This window comes from Drosophila santomea, chromosome 2R (assembly GCF_016746245.2).
Source record: "Drosophila santomea strain STO CAGO 1482 chromosome 2R, Prin_Dsan_1.1, whole genome shotgun sequence".
In the NCBI taxonomy this organism is placed as follows: Eukaryota; Metazoa; Arthropoda; class Insecta; order Diptera; family Drosophilidae; genus Drosophila; species Drosophila santomea.
Genome location: NC_053017.2, coordinates 6,493,013 through 6,508,363, shown reverse-complemented (window position 1 = coordinate 6,508,363; position 15,351 = coordinate 6,493,013). Strand labels below are relative to the sequence as shown.

General features: G+C 38.7%; 2 protein-coding genes across 12 annotated transcripts; one reads left to right on the top strand and one right to left on the bottom strand.

Annotated features, from left to right (window-relative positions):
- Nucleotides 1-257: 257 nt before the first annotated feature.
- LOC120444904 (protein grindelwald) lies at nucleotides 258-2,291 on the bottom strand. 2 transcript variants are annotated; one of them, XM_039624894.1, is made up of 3 exons: nucleotides 1,608-2,291; nucleotides 753-1,067; nucleotides 258-684 (listed from the first exon to the last, which is right to left on the bottom strand). In XM_039624894.1, exons 1-3 carry the CDS (start codon nucleotides 1,840-1,842, stop codon nucleotides 503-505), a joined length of 732 nt encoding a protein of 243 aa, XP_039480828.1. In that variant the 5' UTR covers nucleotides 1,843-2,291; the 3' UTR covers nucleotides 258-502. The 2 variants fall into 2 exon arrangements, with proteins under 2 accessions (XP_039480828.1, XP_039480829.1); XM_039624895.1 differs by having other exon boundaries at nucleotides 759-1,067.
- Nucleotides 2,292-3,301: 1,010 nt separating this feature from the next.
- On the top strand, nucleotides 3,302-14,901 carry LOC120446041 (basic-leucine zipper transcription factor A). Of its 10 annotated transcripts, none has more exons than XM_039626810.2 (11): nucleotides 3,302-3,962; nucleotides 10,925-10,987; nucleotides 11,051-11,189; nucleotides 11,543-11,657; nucleotides 11,717-12,073; nucleotides 12,143-12,712; nucleotides 12,775-12,894; nucleotides 13,154-13,207; nucleotides 13,843-14,306; nucleotides 14,441-14,549; nucleotides 14,609-14,901. In XM_039626810.2, the coding sequence occupies exons 1-11, from the start codon at nucleotides 3,887-3,889 to the stop codon at nucleotides 14,723-14,725; spliced, it is 2,184 nt and encodes a 727-aa protein (XP_039482744.1). In that variant the 5' UTR covers nucleotides 3,302-3,886; the 3' UTR covers nucleotides 14,726-14,901. The 10 variants fall into 10 exon arrangements, with proteins under 10 accessions (XP_039482744.1, XP_039482742.1, XP_039482738.1 ...); XM_039626808.2 differs by having other exon boundaries at nucleotides 12,140-12,712; XM_039626811.2 differs by having other exon boundaries at nucleotides 3,308-3,962; nucleotides 12,476-12,712.
- The last annotated feature ends 450 nt before the right edge of the window (nucleotides 14,902-15,351 follow it).

The window sequence follows — 15,351 nt, the reverse complement described above, 5'->3', positions numbered from 1 at the left end:
TCAAATATTTGTTTTGCATTCGATACCATTTAAACCGGATGGGAGTGTGGTCTTACAATGTTACAAAACTTTTCCACATACGAAATGTAGCATGTTAATAAATTTAACATAATGAATATGTTTCTTAACAGTTTTAATAATTAATCTTCGTTCATGTGATGTAGGAATATAGTAAAATAAGGTAAAAACGTATTCTTGAACATTCCATTAGTTAAAATCATAAAATCCTTAATTAATAATTTCATACAGATCGAATATAAGTTTTTAAGGCCGCATTGGTTTATTAAATATGTTTCATGTATATTTCAACACATTTAATCCTGTTTGTAAATTACGCATACTACCTACATGTTTATGCTTACATATGTTTATGTATAACATATCAAAAGAAGACTTTTTGCTTAAGCACTTAGGAAAATATCACTAGTTTCAATGTGGTGCACATTTTGCTTTCGCTGGACTGATTAGTAGTAAGTAAAAGTTTTTAAGTACTTGTATGGCCTTAGAAGGCGACGGAAACTGTCGCTGCTGAGGGTTTCTCAGAAACTGGCGTTACGACCATGGCCTGATTATCGTATCCATATCCGATCTCCGTCATAACCGTTGTGGGCGTGGTGCTGTTTTCCGCCGGATAGCGAGTGCTCACCGGCGTTGTCATAGTCACAACGGAACCCTCGGCGGCACCTGTAATAAATCATTGCAGTCTTAGCGTGTTCATTTTAATGTGGAAACCCGGACAGGTAGATCCTTACACTTACCTGCCACACTGTAGATCTGTGATTGCGCTCGCTCAAGGTCGCTGCCAGGATGGTTGATGGCATTCAGGTTCTGTATGGTGGTAGCATTGAGATCCTTTCCATTTGCAGTTGCCGGATGCGGGTATGCCTTCGATTGGAGACGGCGCAACAGCTTCTGGAAGCACCGATTGCTTATCAGCCACCGAAGGAACTGGAACGCGCAGCGAAGCGCAATCAGGACGAGAAGGATAGTTAGCAGCAGGAGGATCATCTGCTGGGTATTTTGGATGTCCAGCATCTCCGCTTTCAACGGCTCAAATGTCTTGTATGCTGTGGGTTGACGTCGAAATTATTAACCATCACAAGGGAAACATTTTATTAGCATTAATAGTATCGTTTTAGATAAATAATTCACAGAAAACGGGAAAGTTTTTTTCCACCACTAACATTTCCCTAAACTCTGAGTAAGTACTCAGATAAAATTTGCCACTACAAATATGAACTGACTTTATCTTTCCGTTATAACTTTTACAAGGCAAAAGATATATATACTAAAATACTATAATAAACAAATCAATTTAAATATGTACATAATAAAATCGTCAATATTGCCTCATGGCTTTTTTTATCACCTAATGGGCGATGAGTTAATCACTCGCTAAAGCCACTGCAATTGAAATACAATTGAATCCGGCTGGAAAAACCTGAACCCACATAAAACCTGCCAAATTACCCTATGCGCTCAGCTGCTATAGCTAATCCAAAATTCCGCATAATTTTAATCATGCGTTAATTTCTCAATAATAATAATAAAAATAATACCCTATGCATTGTGAGTTAATCTTTGGGGAATCTTCGGATTTTACTTGCCTGAACATTCCTTGGCGCACAGAAACGCGTCGTAGTTGTGGGTTTCGTTATTACAGACCGCGATGCACGGATGGCACCTCTCCGTTGCAACATAGCAAAATTCATTGACCGGATGACAGATCGAGCCATGGCAATCCTTACTCTCTCCATTTGCAGCAGCGACCAAGGAAAAACTTGGGATCAACGGAGCTCCACCAATGGAGAGCGATAGGGCACTTAATTTCCTGACCGACATTTAAGGTATTTTATAATGTGTGAATAATTTATTTAAGTTTGATCGAATCACTGTTACAACTCTTTCCTGCTTGGGAGGCGTTTGTTTTGTTATTTTTAAAGGTATCCAAAGTATGATTCATACACCAGCAACGCGGCCCAGACGCTAACTGACTAACTTCTTTTTTAATTGCTGGCTTCTGGAGTCTGAGTATTTTGCGTTGCCCTTATACGTATAAACACATGTGTATTGGTGCAAACGAGTTTATCTTGGCCAAGTTTTACAGCATGCTTCATAGTATTCCTGTTAGTTTCTCCACATTTTCACACTTTTTCTAAAGGGGATATCCGGGGACTTAATTTTCAGATTTATTTCTGTATATTCTACATCAATATTATATGATTTCACTTTTTTCTTTAGCATTAAACGTTGTTAACCAGCGGTTAGCGACGCGTTTTGAGCCACATTCAACTCGTTACTGGCTGAAATGCCTCGATCGCTCGCTGTTACCAACCACTCAGCACTCACACCGAGGCATCTATCTCAAATATACACTCATCCGCACCGTGACTTGACTTTTGTTTACCTTTTTCACGTCGATTTTAGATGCAAAAGTATCTCTATATCTATGCTGTGGCAGGTAATCCAAGTATTTGTGTGTCTGCGATCGACTGTTTATTTTGCTCTTTGAGTGAAATTGTTCCCGACTTCGGAATACTTTGAACCCGGCTTCAGTTGCTTAAACTTCGGCAGCGATTTGACTTATAAAAATAAATAAAAACTCGGGAGCAGAACCTCAAAAACAATTTTTTTAGAGTCTAATTACTGACTCACAACCAGGGTAATGAGTTAAAATTGGGTGATATTTTATCCACATTTTCGAAAATCGTTGATAATAATATTATGTATAAACAAAAATAAATTCAGGATAACTTTTTTAAAATGCTGTATTTTATTGTCGTTCAGAACTGGTCCTTCCCAATAGTATCCCAATATAATTTTTTTACGATTTATAAAATTTTTTTTCTACATGCATTAGAATTACTATTAAGTAATACCCTCTTTTTACAACTTGCAGATATATTAATATAATATAAATTAGAAATACATTTAAATCATTATTAAATTATTATTAAATCAATTATTTAAAATTTTTGTAAGTGTAGTATTTGAAGGGGATTGAAACCTTGCTCAGCTAACGTGATGGTGTATGTCTTTACTAAATAGCGAATGCCAGATACATAAAGAAAAAGCACAAAAAAGGAAATTCCTTGTACCGGACTGATTTAAGATTTAAATAATTAAAAAAAATAGAAAGAAAAGAAAACTAGATATATAAATTAATATATACATATATTTTAATGCATTCCGAAATCAGCTGTAAGATTTAAACTTAATGAATTTATTTTGAAATTATTTTTGAAACTTGGCAGCACTGTTTTTTTTTCCTCTCTCCTCTCTCATAATTTTATGCTCGCTTCCATTGCAGTGCCGCTTTCGAGATACATTTGTATCTGCTTCCAGTTCCAGTGCCGCTTGCAGTATTATTGTGGCTTCCAGTTTGCTGGACTGGATGGCCAAGTCAAACAACATCCATTCGCTGAGCGGCTTTCGCTGTTGAATGAGCTGTTTTGCTGCTTTCGTGGAACGACGGCCGCCGGTTAGTCGCGTATCTTTGAGATACAAATACCTAAATCGAAACGAATTTTGTACTGCAGCTGTCGTTGTTGCGCGCGTGTTGTTGATGGAAATTGTGGAATTATAAGCGTTATTTCTCGTGTGGAAGTGTGAAAGTGAAATAGTTGCACCAAGAGCGACGCAATTAGATGAAAATATAGTTTACTCACGCTCTGTATCCCCGTGTTTTTGTATCAATTTTGCGAGCGCGCTTCAACAAGTAAACCAACATAAATTAAAAATCACTGGAGTGGAAGGCGCGTCCTTGAGCTACCCAATTTAAACACCTGTTTTAGAACGAGATACAAATACTCAATAGCGATTTGAGCCACCGAAAGAGACAGCCAGAGCCTGTTAGAAAGAGAAGGGAGGCGTGAGGAGGAGAGAGATGAATAATTTCACAACCACAACAGCAGCCGCACCACCAAAGGAAGCGCTGCCCCGATCAGGACATGTTAATGAGGGTAAGCATGGGTTAAGAACCGAACCGAAGCAAACCATTTCGAAATTGGTTGAACATGAACAATTTCGTACGGGGCCTTGGATAATTGGAAATTGATTGGGTTTGAGTGGAGCTATTGAGATGAAGGGGCTAAAGAATTTGGGCTGGGGCATGAGCACCACATAGATGTGATTAATTTGAGGTCTTTTAAAATTCCTCTTCAACGTTTCCTTCTCCTGGCTTGGTATATCTTTAACTATATGCCCTCTCCAGGGTGATATATATTACAATAATCTATTTATTACATAATAATAATAACAATAAAAATAATAATTAATAATAAATATATTACTTATCGAAAATGTGAATAAAAAATTAAATGAATAAAATAAATAATAAATGAAAATATAAAATGGCATATCCCATTTCAACATCCATATTCCATTAATTCCACCGATCCGATATCTTCGAATGCCGACATCAGCCAAAAACAAACACTCGAGTTCTCAGAACTTCTTCTGTGCCGTTCGCTGGTGCCTTTGGGGCATAAATGTAAGCTATTTTTTTGTTGATTCAGATGTAAACAAACCATACCGAGCACGTTTTCCCTTATCGCGTCTGAGTTGACCTTAAGTAATAATAAAAACATTTGCATAGGGAAAATGTTACAACATGAAAAGCTGGCTCATTCAACTCGTTGAATAAGCTCAATTAATTGAAATCGAATACGAAATGCTCGATGACAAAGAAATGGCTGTTGTGCAAATCGCTTTGGCTTCTATGTGAATAGTATTTGTTGTTATGCTAATGAAAAAGATTGCTCAAAACGAAAAAATAATACACAGAAAACACGAGCCGAAAAAACTTTCTCGACTCTCAGTCACAATCACTAGAAGTTGGCGAGTTTCCTCATTTTTGGGCGGTTTTGAAAGTCTTCATGAGACGATAAACAAAAACAAAGACTGCCAGTCAGCAGCTGAAGAAACCGCACAGTACAGACCAACGACCGAAAGCGGACAAAGCTGTGAAGAAGAGATTTCAGTTGAAAAATAAACAAACACCGAACTCTTATTTAGTTTCTTTTAGAGCAATTGAGGGGAAGCCGAGCGATCCCCGCCACAGAAAGGGAAAATACATACTCATTTTCTTCTTTTGGAGGTGCAAAAAATGATTGCCGCGAGCACTTTCCATTTAATGAATGCGCCTGAAAAAAAAACTTTAGTCCACAATTAAAAACAGTTTGTTCCATAAAATAAGGGAATAAGGGAATACTTCCCTGATTAATAATAAGTTTGAAATGCGAACTTTAAAATAATGTATTATGATACTGTATAAATAATAATTCAAATAAAATCGGAATTTTAAAATAGTGTTCATTCTCAATGTCTAACGTCTTTAAATACAATTTTGTTTCACTCAAAATTAAAAATAATGCTATTAAAAATAATTATGCATCTAACTTATGTTAACTTATATAACTTATAACTTATAACTTATGTTATCATAAAACTGGGTAATTTAGGAAGCACCATAGTCAACCGATTTTTCTAAGATTTTTCCACAGTGCAGACATGCAAAAAGGCTGTTTCCCAGCATTTGTATCTTAAAGATTCAGCGCGTGCAGCAGGCAACAGCTGACGGTTAGCCGAGGGGATTGCAGCCGCTTCATTTGCGCCCAAGCACGCATGACAAAAGACCCCCACAAAGAGTCGGCCCTCGGTTGAAATAGCCGTGCCTCCGACTGAAACTCACTCAACTGCTGGCCTCTTTTTTCCCCTTTTTTCGCCAACCAGCCTAACTGACTGACAAGTGAAGGGGTTTCTTTGGGAAGAGGGGGCCAAGATAGAAAGGGGGTTTCGGGGAGCAGCAGCCCCAACGGCAAGAGAAACAGCAGCAGTTGCATGACGAGCCGCCTGAATGCAGTTTATTTCTTTCCTACATTTTTATCGCTGCATGCCAGGAATGATTCACTTGCCAGGCCACGATGACAGGATGTGCGAGTGTCAGGAAGGAGGTCTCCTCCATTTGGATTTGGCTCTTAACATTTCTATGGGGACAGCACTTAAAGGAAACACAAACCTCACTCTGCTCCTCTCATTTTGATGGCGCTTTGTCATGACTTGCGTTGGCCTACAAAACAACTTTTCAAGAAGCCCAAATAATGGAGCTTCCAAGGAGTTTGTCTACAAATGAAAGTATAAATAACTAAACTGAGCTATGCAAAAAATATTGCACTTGTACTTAAGAAACAATCTTAGGTAATGTAATTCTTTACTTCGAGGATTACTTCCTCCCCCTCTTACTGTGAGAAACTTATGCATTATTTCTTACTGACAACATAAGTGGGGCTAATAATTAGTTATTCTAATCACTATTCTTGAACATAATGATAATGAATCTAATGCCCTGAAGCTAACCTTAAACAATGTGACTTTATTTGAAAACAACAATAACTATGTTTCCGCTTTATCATAGCTTTTCCAGCAAATGTGACTCTCAAGTTTAAAGCTAAGAACTGGCAATATGTAAAGAATAAATATTTACAAAGTTTTTGTGTTTATTGATCTTTACCAAGGTCTTAGCGACGTGTTAAAATAAATAACTACAAATATTAATGAACCAACAATTAAAACCTGCTTATAAAACAAACTCTGAATGCTTCAAACTGTTTTAAACTGTCCGACTAAAAATCAAACTTCCTCATTTTGACAGCAGTGAAAGCTTGACTGGCTTAATTCATAAGTATCGTAGCATGAAACAGAAATAAAGCTAATTTGGACTTTGGTTTGTACCACAACACCGCACTTGGATAGACAATTATTGGCCTTTCTGCTTTGGATATGCATAACCTGGCTTATGAGGCTTATGAGTGCCTGAGAGGCAATTCAATCAATCAGCGGAAACCGAAACTGAAACCGAAATGTAAGTTCACTTGAATAAAATGAATTCGGGAGATGATGCACCCGGGCTAAGGTCAATGTGAGGCTGGCTAAATATACTGCCGGTGTGTATCCGCATGTGTATATGTGTGCCCTATCTGTATCTGTCAGATGCAACATTCAAATAGTCGACATTGCAGGCCGCATTTCTCGTCCAGTGGCAGTGGCATGTTCAACAACCTTGAGTCAGGTTTTTCCACTTTCGGCGCCGCGTCTTCGCTGCCGCAGTTGCAGTCGTTGCAGTTGCAGTCGTCAAGCGTCAACAGCATTTTTTTCCACGCCGCACACACATATTTTCCTGGATTTTGTTCGGGGGCTCTCTCATAAATTTTCCCGTCAAACTGCTTTCTAATTTTGGCTTTCCTCACTTGTTTATAGTTTTCTTAATATATGCATATGCAGAGGCTAATATATTCATTACCATCTCGGGTTGTGTAACTCTTCACGCGATCGGCGGCCATTCATGCGGTTCAGCCATCTGAACTTGGTTGCCAATCAGGAATAATGAATCGGAGAAATGGGGAAAACCAACCTCAAAGTAAGGTGGCGAAGCCCTGCGAGTGCCAAGAGCCCCATGCAAAAACACTGTGAACTGCAATTGGACTGGCCAGCAAGGTTAATTGAACGTGGCAGGCAAATTTGTAAAGGTTGCAGTCCAAGCACTTTCGACAAAATTGCAGAGAGGCGGCAGCTAAACAATTGTTGCTGCACCTTTATAATTAGGGGCCTCATTTAACGGGGTTCTTTGGGAGCAAATAGAATTACCAATAATAATATGTACCAATAATAACAAACATTATTTATAATTAACATAAAAGAATGTTTAGTTTGATCCAGGATAAACATTTAAGCACATTAATTAAAATAACAATAACAAAAAAATAATATGTACATATGTATATTGGAATATTATTATCTTATCTTTATAGAATAAATTATTTTATAATTTTATTTCCCAGAATTTTATATTTATGTGGTAAAATCATTCATTCCCAATCAAACAAATGACCATTATCAACAGTTTTGAATCAACCTTCACTCAGATGATTATCTAGAATAAATAATTATATTTCAAAGATTTTTATATGTATGTGGTTAAATCATTCATTTCAAATCAAACAAACTACCATTATCAACAGTTACTTATCAACCTACAATCAGATGATTTCTTCAGAAAATTCTTCCCCTCCCCACCACCTGCTTTAACGCCCGTGGAGAGAATTCTTCAGAAACCTTAAGCTCCATGAATCATGCATTTCTTGACTTACTAACCCGTTCTCAGGTCGTTTTTTTTGGTCAAGTCGATAAAATGCTTTTGCTGACCCACATTGCACCACCCATTGTGGTGCGAATTTTTGGGGCAGCAGAGGTTAAAAGTTTTTATTTCGTTTTTGGTAAAAACCCGTTCCAGGGGCAGCTAAAAAATGTATATATATCTCCCATATGGACAGCCACAATAAGTCAGCTGTCAGTGTCGGAACAGGAAATCGAAAGAATTGTAAATTTGTCGTGTTACTTTGTGGCAACTGGCGAATTCAAATGGCTCTGGCAATAATTTTCCTAGACTTATATGCTCGATTTTAATGACTCGGTCATTTCCTCTCTCTTATAGAAGAAACATTTTTCAACGGCCACCGTATGGAGTACAGTAAGTTCATTTCAGCACAGGTTTTCTTTGTGTTATTCTCATACACATTTTTTTTTGTATTTCTGTATAATTTGTTTTCGTATTTTGCCCGTTGCCCGTTGTGCATAATAAAAAGCCGCGCTTGCACGGGGAATTATAACGAAAAAGTGCAGAGACGTAAGAACAACGAGAATATCGTATACACACATACTGGCACTTACTCGAGACTTTGTAAGTTATATGCTGAAAGTATGAAATAGCAAGACTGAAGCTCGCTTTATACAACCGAAGATTTGCATACCCTTTAAAACATACGTTTAACACTAAAAAACGGAGGCAAATAATGTCACATCAATTAATACAATAATATACTTCCAATAACACAAGGGACAATCTGGGCTTAGAAAATATAAGAAAAGATTATCCACACACTTTTGCCAAGTTAGGCAGATTGAATTCAGATTCCTGATGTATCGTGTAAAGAATACCCTCTCTTTAAGTCATTGCAAGCAACTGTCTCGAATTACCACACTCTGCTATGGCATAAACATAGTGTTGAGAGATCTGGGGAGTGGCAAGCCAAAGTTGAGAATGGGATTTGGGGGCCGGTGGGGTAAGCAACCTGAGCTGAGCAATCAGGCCGAACCACTCAGCAGACCGAGCGGGCCAAGAAAAGCGCGAGCTTGCAAAAAAATACGTACTTTGTATTTCAGTTTATGCAGCGGCACAACATATAGTGTTTTTTTAGTAGCATGCCCGTGCATATGTATGCATATGTATATAGAATCCGCTTAGCTATGTAGTTACGGGTATATAGCGCTTATGTGCAGTCAGAAATCAAACAACTAAATTGATTATCTCTGCCATCGTTTCTGTGCTCCTGCTGCAAGTGCAGTTTCATTTCGAATTGCTGTTAATTAAGTGCAATCGGCTCTAAATGCATTAGCTGCCCTGAAAGTCCGTACCATAATTCATTTTCAGCTGGAGTGTTCTAATTGCACTCTCCCTGATGGCGTAGAAATCTAGGGCCAGAGTTCAACTAATTGCCAGTTGACAGTTTCAAGCCAAAGAACCTTTAAATTAGTGTCACCATGGGGTGATCGGAGTGTCCAGATAAGAAAGTTAAGTGTGGTAATAGATGGACGGAAGGAAAAAGCTAAGTGAGCTGAAAGTGGGGAAAGTTCCGGAAACTATGGGTATACAGTGAGTAAGCAAGAGTTTGTTACAAATAAAAAGATTGTTGGGAGCGTTACTTAATATCTAAATAAAAACACAAGTGCGGTGAGGTATGCCATACTAGAATAGTCAAAAGTGAAATATATATTTCATAAATTCAAAAGAAATAGTTGCACTTCAAGCTTTTCCAAATAACTCCCTTTGCTGTCATTGTCTATCAGTAGATAAATTCCATATCTACCTAAACACAAACTATCAACTCGATAACAAGACGCACTTGAAAATACAACTTTAACTCGCATCAGACCAACTTTCCCACTTTGCCACACTTCCACTTTTCACAGACAGTGACTGAGAGTCGAGGCTTCCAAACTAAATTAAATGATAAATGACAGCAAGTCAGAAGCAGACAAGAACACCAAACCAGACGGTTCCAATTGCGTAGATCGTCCATTTATGCACTGGAAAAAATATATAAGTGATTAATAAAGTCATCTTTGCTTTAAAAATTTACAAATTGATTTACAAATCTTTTTTTGAATATATTTAGAGCTGTTTACAAACACAATAACATTTTTCTGGATCAAATGAAAAATGTAACTTGTTTCAAATTTTAAGGCATACACTTTTGCCTTTTGCCCTGCAGCACAAAAGTTTTTCTAAAAATAACTTATAAAGCATTCAAAGTGCTATATAAAAATTAAAGGAATAATATTTTAGAGTATATTTTAAGCACATCTGATATACATTTTTTCCCTGTGCAAGCATATGAGTACACGACCGAATTCGAATAAAAAGCAAAGTAACAAAAACATATATAAATAACCCCAAGCGAACCCCAACACGAATATACACACACAATTAAGAGGCTGTTTATACCACGCTTTCGCTTATCAACGAGCCCTGATCGCTCTATGGCGGCTTAATCGATCAAAATACTACCCCAACTTCTTGAAAACTTTCCCACTCCAGCTGCATTACATCTTCAATGGAATTCCTTTGTTCGAGGCCGGGTTTGTCCCCGATTCGAAAGACGGCATCTCGAAGGTGACTCATACGTTTACCGGGGCATCAAGTGGAGCAAACCGAATTTTACGATCTTGCAGGGCTTCATTTGAGATTTGGTCGGTAATCTGATAGTTCCAGCATTAAATATCACTTGTTATTAGATACTGTAATGTCTGTCATAAAAAAGGCGATTCAAGGTACTCAACTGTTTTTTCTATCATTTCCTCATTGCAGTGTGCAAGGAGTGGCTCGTGCGTGAGGATGGCGCTTTGGCCTATAAACTCCAGTCCCAAGAGAGTAAGTACCTGAATAAAGTTAATGGCTAACCATCAAACTAATGCACGAAATCATTACTTCCAGTTAATGACTTCTACAAGGGAAATCGGTACAGAAACGCAGTGGTTCGTGAGGACTTCCCAACTGCCCTGCACGAACAAATCAAGGAAAAGGAACAGGCACAGCGAAGAGTCGATGCCTACAGAAGGCGTCTGACAGAACAGTGAGTTTTAAAATTATTAAAAAAAATTCAAATATAAACGTTGAATATTCTAAATAACAAAAGCAAAGATTACAATTCAGTGCTTAAAACTTACAGCATGACCATTTAATGGAAACAATCATTATTGCGAGTATTTCAGTTTTCTTGCGTTTATCATTAATAACACACCTAGTCAATTTTTAGTTTCTATTATTCAAATCTGGAAAACCTGTTGGCAGTTTCTTAATTACCTTATTTGTAATCAGTAATTGTTAAAAGAACAACAGAAGTGATTTTCAAAGACCGAAAATCGCAGAGGACATGCGGCACTCTCTCACAATTTCAATAGAACTAATCCCCATTTTTCCCAACAGGGAGGAGCATGACAAGCGAGTGGCCAAAGAAATAGCTGACAAACTGGAGCGTGATCTGCAGGAGCAGCAGCAAAAGGAGCTGTTGCAGAGCGAGATAATAGCCAAGCAAATGCAGGTGGGTACTTGTGATATCTTGCCAATTTCTTTTGCCACGAGTGATTTACCCGATTGCAGGAAATCTATGTTAACTTGCCGCCCGTACCGCCGCCTGCCACACGGGACAAGAGTCGCCCGCCGCCCCGTCCCGCCAAAGCAAGTATACACCTGCAACAGCAGCAGCAGACACATCAGACACAGCAAACACAGTCGACACAGCAGCAACATCATACAGAGCCGAGCACCTCACAGCAGGCTAGATATCACAGTCAGCAGCAGCAGCAGCAACAACCATTGCAGCTGCAGCAGCAACACTTCTCACAAACAGACAACTATGTAGGACTATCGCTTATACCAAATATTGTTGAGTTGCCAGGGGCTGCAGCAGCATGCACCACTCCCAGTAGAAATGCACAGGCACACAATCAGCTGCTGGTGAGTGATGTGTTATCATCGCCACAGCAGCAGCAGCAACATCACTCACGTTTTCACCGTGCACAGCAGCAGCAGCAGCAACAGCAGCCGCCGCAGCAGCAGCAACATCAATCATCATCGCCAGCACGTCGAGCACCAACAAATGCCACCACATCTGCAATACCTAACAAGCCCAGCACTTCATCCATAACTCAGCACCCTCCCACACACACCACCCATTCGGCTGACATCGATGAGCTGGTGGACTACGCCGATGTTGCTGACAGCATTCGCGACTACAACATCGCCGCCACGAGCACGACAGCAACATCGGCCAGCGTTGTCGATGCAGCTGCAGCATCACTCCAGAAACAACGCTCCCCCTCACACGAAAATCTCCTAAGAACCGAACCGAAATTTCAGAAATTGTCACCCGAGAAGTACGATCAACTTGTGGGCAATTTTGGATTGGGATCTGGAACTGTATCGGGATCGGGATCCGGATCGGCCAAGGCAGCTGAAAGGCACATGCAGCAACACGCCGATGACATTGAGCTCTACGTTGATCCGTGCGACTATGCGAGTCTGCGGGAGATCGGACTGCCGCTGGAGGAGATTCAGGAGATGAGCAAGAAGCTGAAGCAGGAACAGAAGGATGAGGTAACAGTATTTGCTTTCAATGAATCAAGCAATACGGTTAACTACATTGGCCTTTCTTTTAGTTGCTGGCTCGCCGTCTGCAGGCCATCGAGTCGAAGGACTGTGTGCGTCAGGAGCACAGGGATCGCCTGCTGGCCATTGAGGCACAGGACAAGGAACTGGCCAAAATGCTGCAGGATAGGGTAAGGCACACAATCTACCTACAATGGAAGACTAATACGAGTCTAATTTAGATAAGAAAATTATATATTTATAATTCTGTCAAATTTACTAGATAGTTTTATCACAGGATTTTTAGTTTTATTATAGGGGAAAATTCGGACTTACTTTTAAATTTTTAGTTTTATTATAAGGGAAAATTCGGACTAACTTTTAAACTAACTTAAGCTTTTTCCTTGCTTTATTCCAAATTTAATTTCCGTACTGGTACATAAAACGTAGATGAATTCCAAAAAACTGTTTTCCTGTAGGTACAACTACTTAGGAATCAGAAAGGTAAATGGTTTAAATTCAATGTTACATAATAGGATTATATCCTACGAATTGCAGCGATCCAATCACAAACACATATCAATACTCAAATTATTTTATTCCTGGCTTGCTTATGAACTTGCATTATTCCCATGCAGAGAATATATTGATTTCAGTCAGTAGTTTGCGACCATATAAAGTATATATATATTCATGATCGGTATCGACAGCCAAGGCAATTAATCCATGTCCGTCTGTCAACTATTCTCTCTATTTTAAATATATCTGCATCAAACAAAATTCTTCTTTCTATATAAAAATGTAAAAAAAATTATCATAATATGATATGTTATGATCATTAAGTGTTATTGTATGATTTTGGTTCGAGCTTAATTAAAATCGTACGACTATATAATATACATACATCGCTTCATAAGAATATGAATGGAAAATAATAAAAAGGAAATCATAGTTTCATTGCTATTAATCATAATGTGATGTTATTCGGTGTATAACACTCGTTATAAGCATGAACTTACTGGAAGGGTATTTAAACTACGGCTTGCTGCAAATTTGAATCATAAATGCAGTTAACTGCTGCAATTTCAATTGTTATGTGCAGAGTTGACATTACAATAACAAGCCACATGTCTTTCCAGGAAAAGGCCAAAGCCAAGAGGGCCAAGGAGAAGGCTCGCCTGCGAAAAACGCAGCAGAAGGAAGCCGCAGAGGCTGCCAATGGAAACGGTAGTCTGCTCTGCGGCACCAATTCCCACTGCGGTCCACTGCTGCCACTGCCCCCGGATTGCCTTTCCAGCAATGCCAATCAGTCGCAGGCCGACATCGATGTGGAGGCCTACTCGAATCCCATAGACGTGCTAAACAGTAGTCGTGAACAGCGGCCCCACACCGGACCTTTGACCAATGGCAGCCTGACCAGAGATGGGGGCTCGAGCTCCAATCACAGTTCCATGCAGAGACAACAGAGGAACATGGTGCCCATTAGGGGAGAAGATGATATCTACACACTGCCCGTCGACAGTTGTAGGCCAGGTCCAAGGCCCCTTTCGTTGCACGTGACAGAGGCACTGCAACCAGTTCATAACCACAACTCCATGACCAGGTGAGTAGAAAGTTGTGTATCCATTGCTCGCAGTGTAAAAGGGTATACTGGAATCATTGAAAAGCATGTTTCGGGTAAATGGAAGGGAATTGCCAAAAGCTTTAAGTAACCTTAATTTCACTTGATTACAACAGATCCGAGCATTATGGATCAGAAGCCGGATCCCACGACAGCTCGCATCAGAGTGGCCAAGACGTATCGCCACACATGAAGTACTCCAAGTCCGGCAATTTCGGTATATATGTATACAAAGACCCTCAGTAAAATGTATTGCTATATATTGATGTATATTTCCATTTCAGATCAAAGTGCCAGCCCCACGCCGCCTTACATGCCAATTCAAGGTACTCGAAGATCAAATTCAAGTGAAGATCGTAAAAAGAAGTCCAAGGACAAGTGCACGCATCAGTGAACCATAATCACCTATTCATTACAATGCCTATATACATACATAAGTTTTGTACTCTCTTAACAATGAAATTGTTCAGATCAACATCATAACTTTTATCGATTTATTCAAATCTTTCTCACATTGTATCTCTATAACTTAGAAGTAGCTTGTAGTTTAAATACATTTTTATCATGTATAGGTAAATATGTGGTTTCAGTGATAGTTTTGATATACAAAATCATTGGGCTAACAATAAATGTTTTTTTTAAGAAATTATTAACATAACTCTTCTTATCTGTATATGGGGGTTTTTGAAGAATTATTTCAAAAGAACTACAAATAAAATCGAATATGCATGTATTTAAGAAATGAAAGCTATTGTTATATTTGTAAAGCTAGATCACTTCATTCATTTCACTAAAGGCAAATAGTATCTAAACTGCACTTTAAAATCTCAACGTAACCAAACAAGTTACGTAAATTTATGATTTGAATGTGAATGATTTTTGCCATTGCAAATATATTTTTAACACACACACTCTTAGATAAATATTATTTAAGAACACCAGCCTTTGAACAGGTCAGTACATCCGATCCAAGAGTAATTCTGCAATAAGGTCAGATCTTATCCAATCCAAATAACGAGCAGAACAG

Coding starts and splice junctions, on each gene's coding strand:
- LOC120444904 (XM_039624894.1), bottom strand. CDS start 1,842: ATGTCGGTCAGGAAATTAAGTGCCCTATCGCTCTCCATTGGTGGAGCT. Junction 1,068..1,607: donor GTGCGCCAAGGAATGTTCAG/GCAAGTAAAATC, acceptor GTCAACCCACAG/CATACAAGACATTTGAGCCG. Junction 685..752: donor CTACAGTGTGGCAGGTAAGT/GTAAGGATCTAC, acceptor GATTTATTACAG/GTGCCGCCGAGGGTTCCGTT.
- LOC120446041 (XM_039626804.2), top strand. CDS start 3,887: ATGAATAATTTCACAACCACAACAGCAGCCGCACCACCAAAGGAAGCG. Junction 12,713..12,774: donor AGCAGGAACAGAAGGATGAG/GTAACAGTATTT, acceptor CCTTTCTTTTAG/TTGCTGGCTCGCCGTCTGCA. Junction 13,208..13,842: donor ACTACTTAGGAATCAGAAAG/GTAAATGGTTTA, acceptor ATGTCTTTCCAG/GAAAAGGCCAAAGCCAAGAG.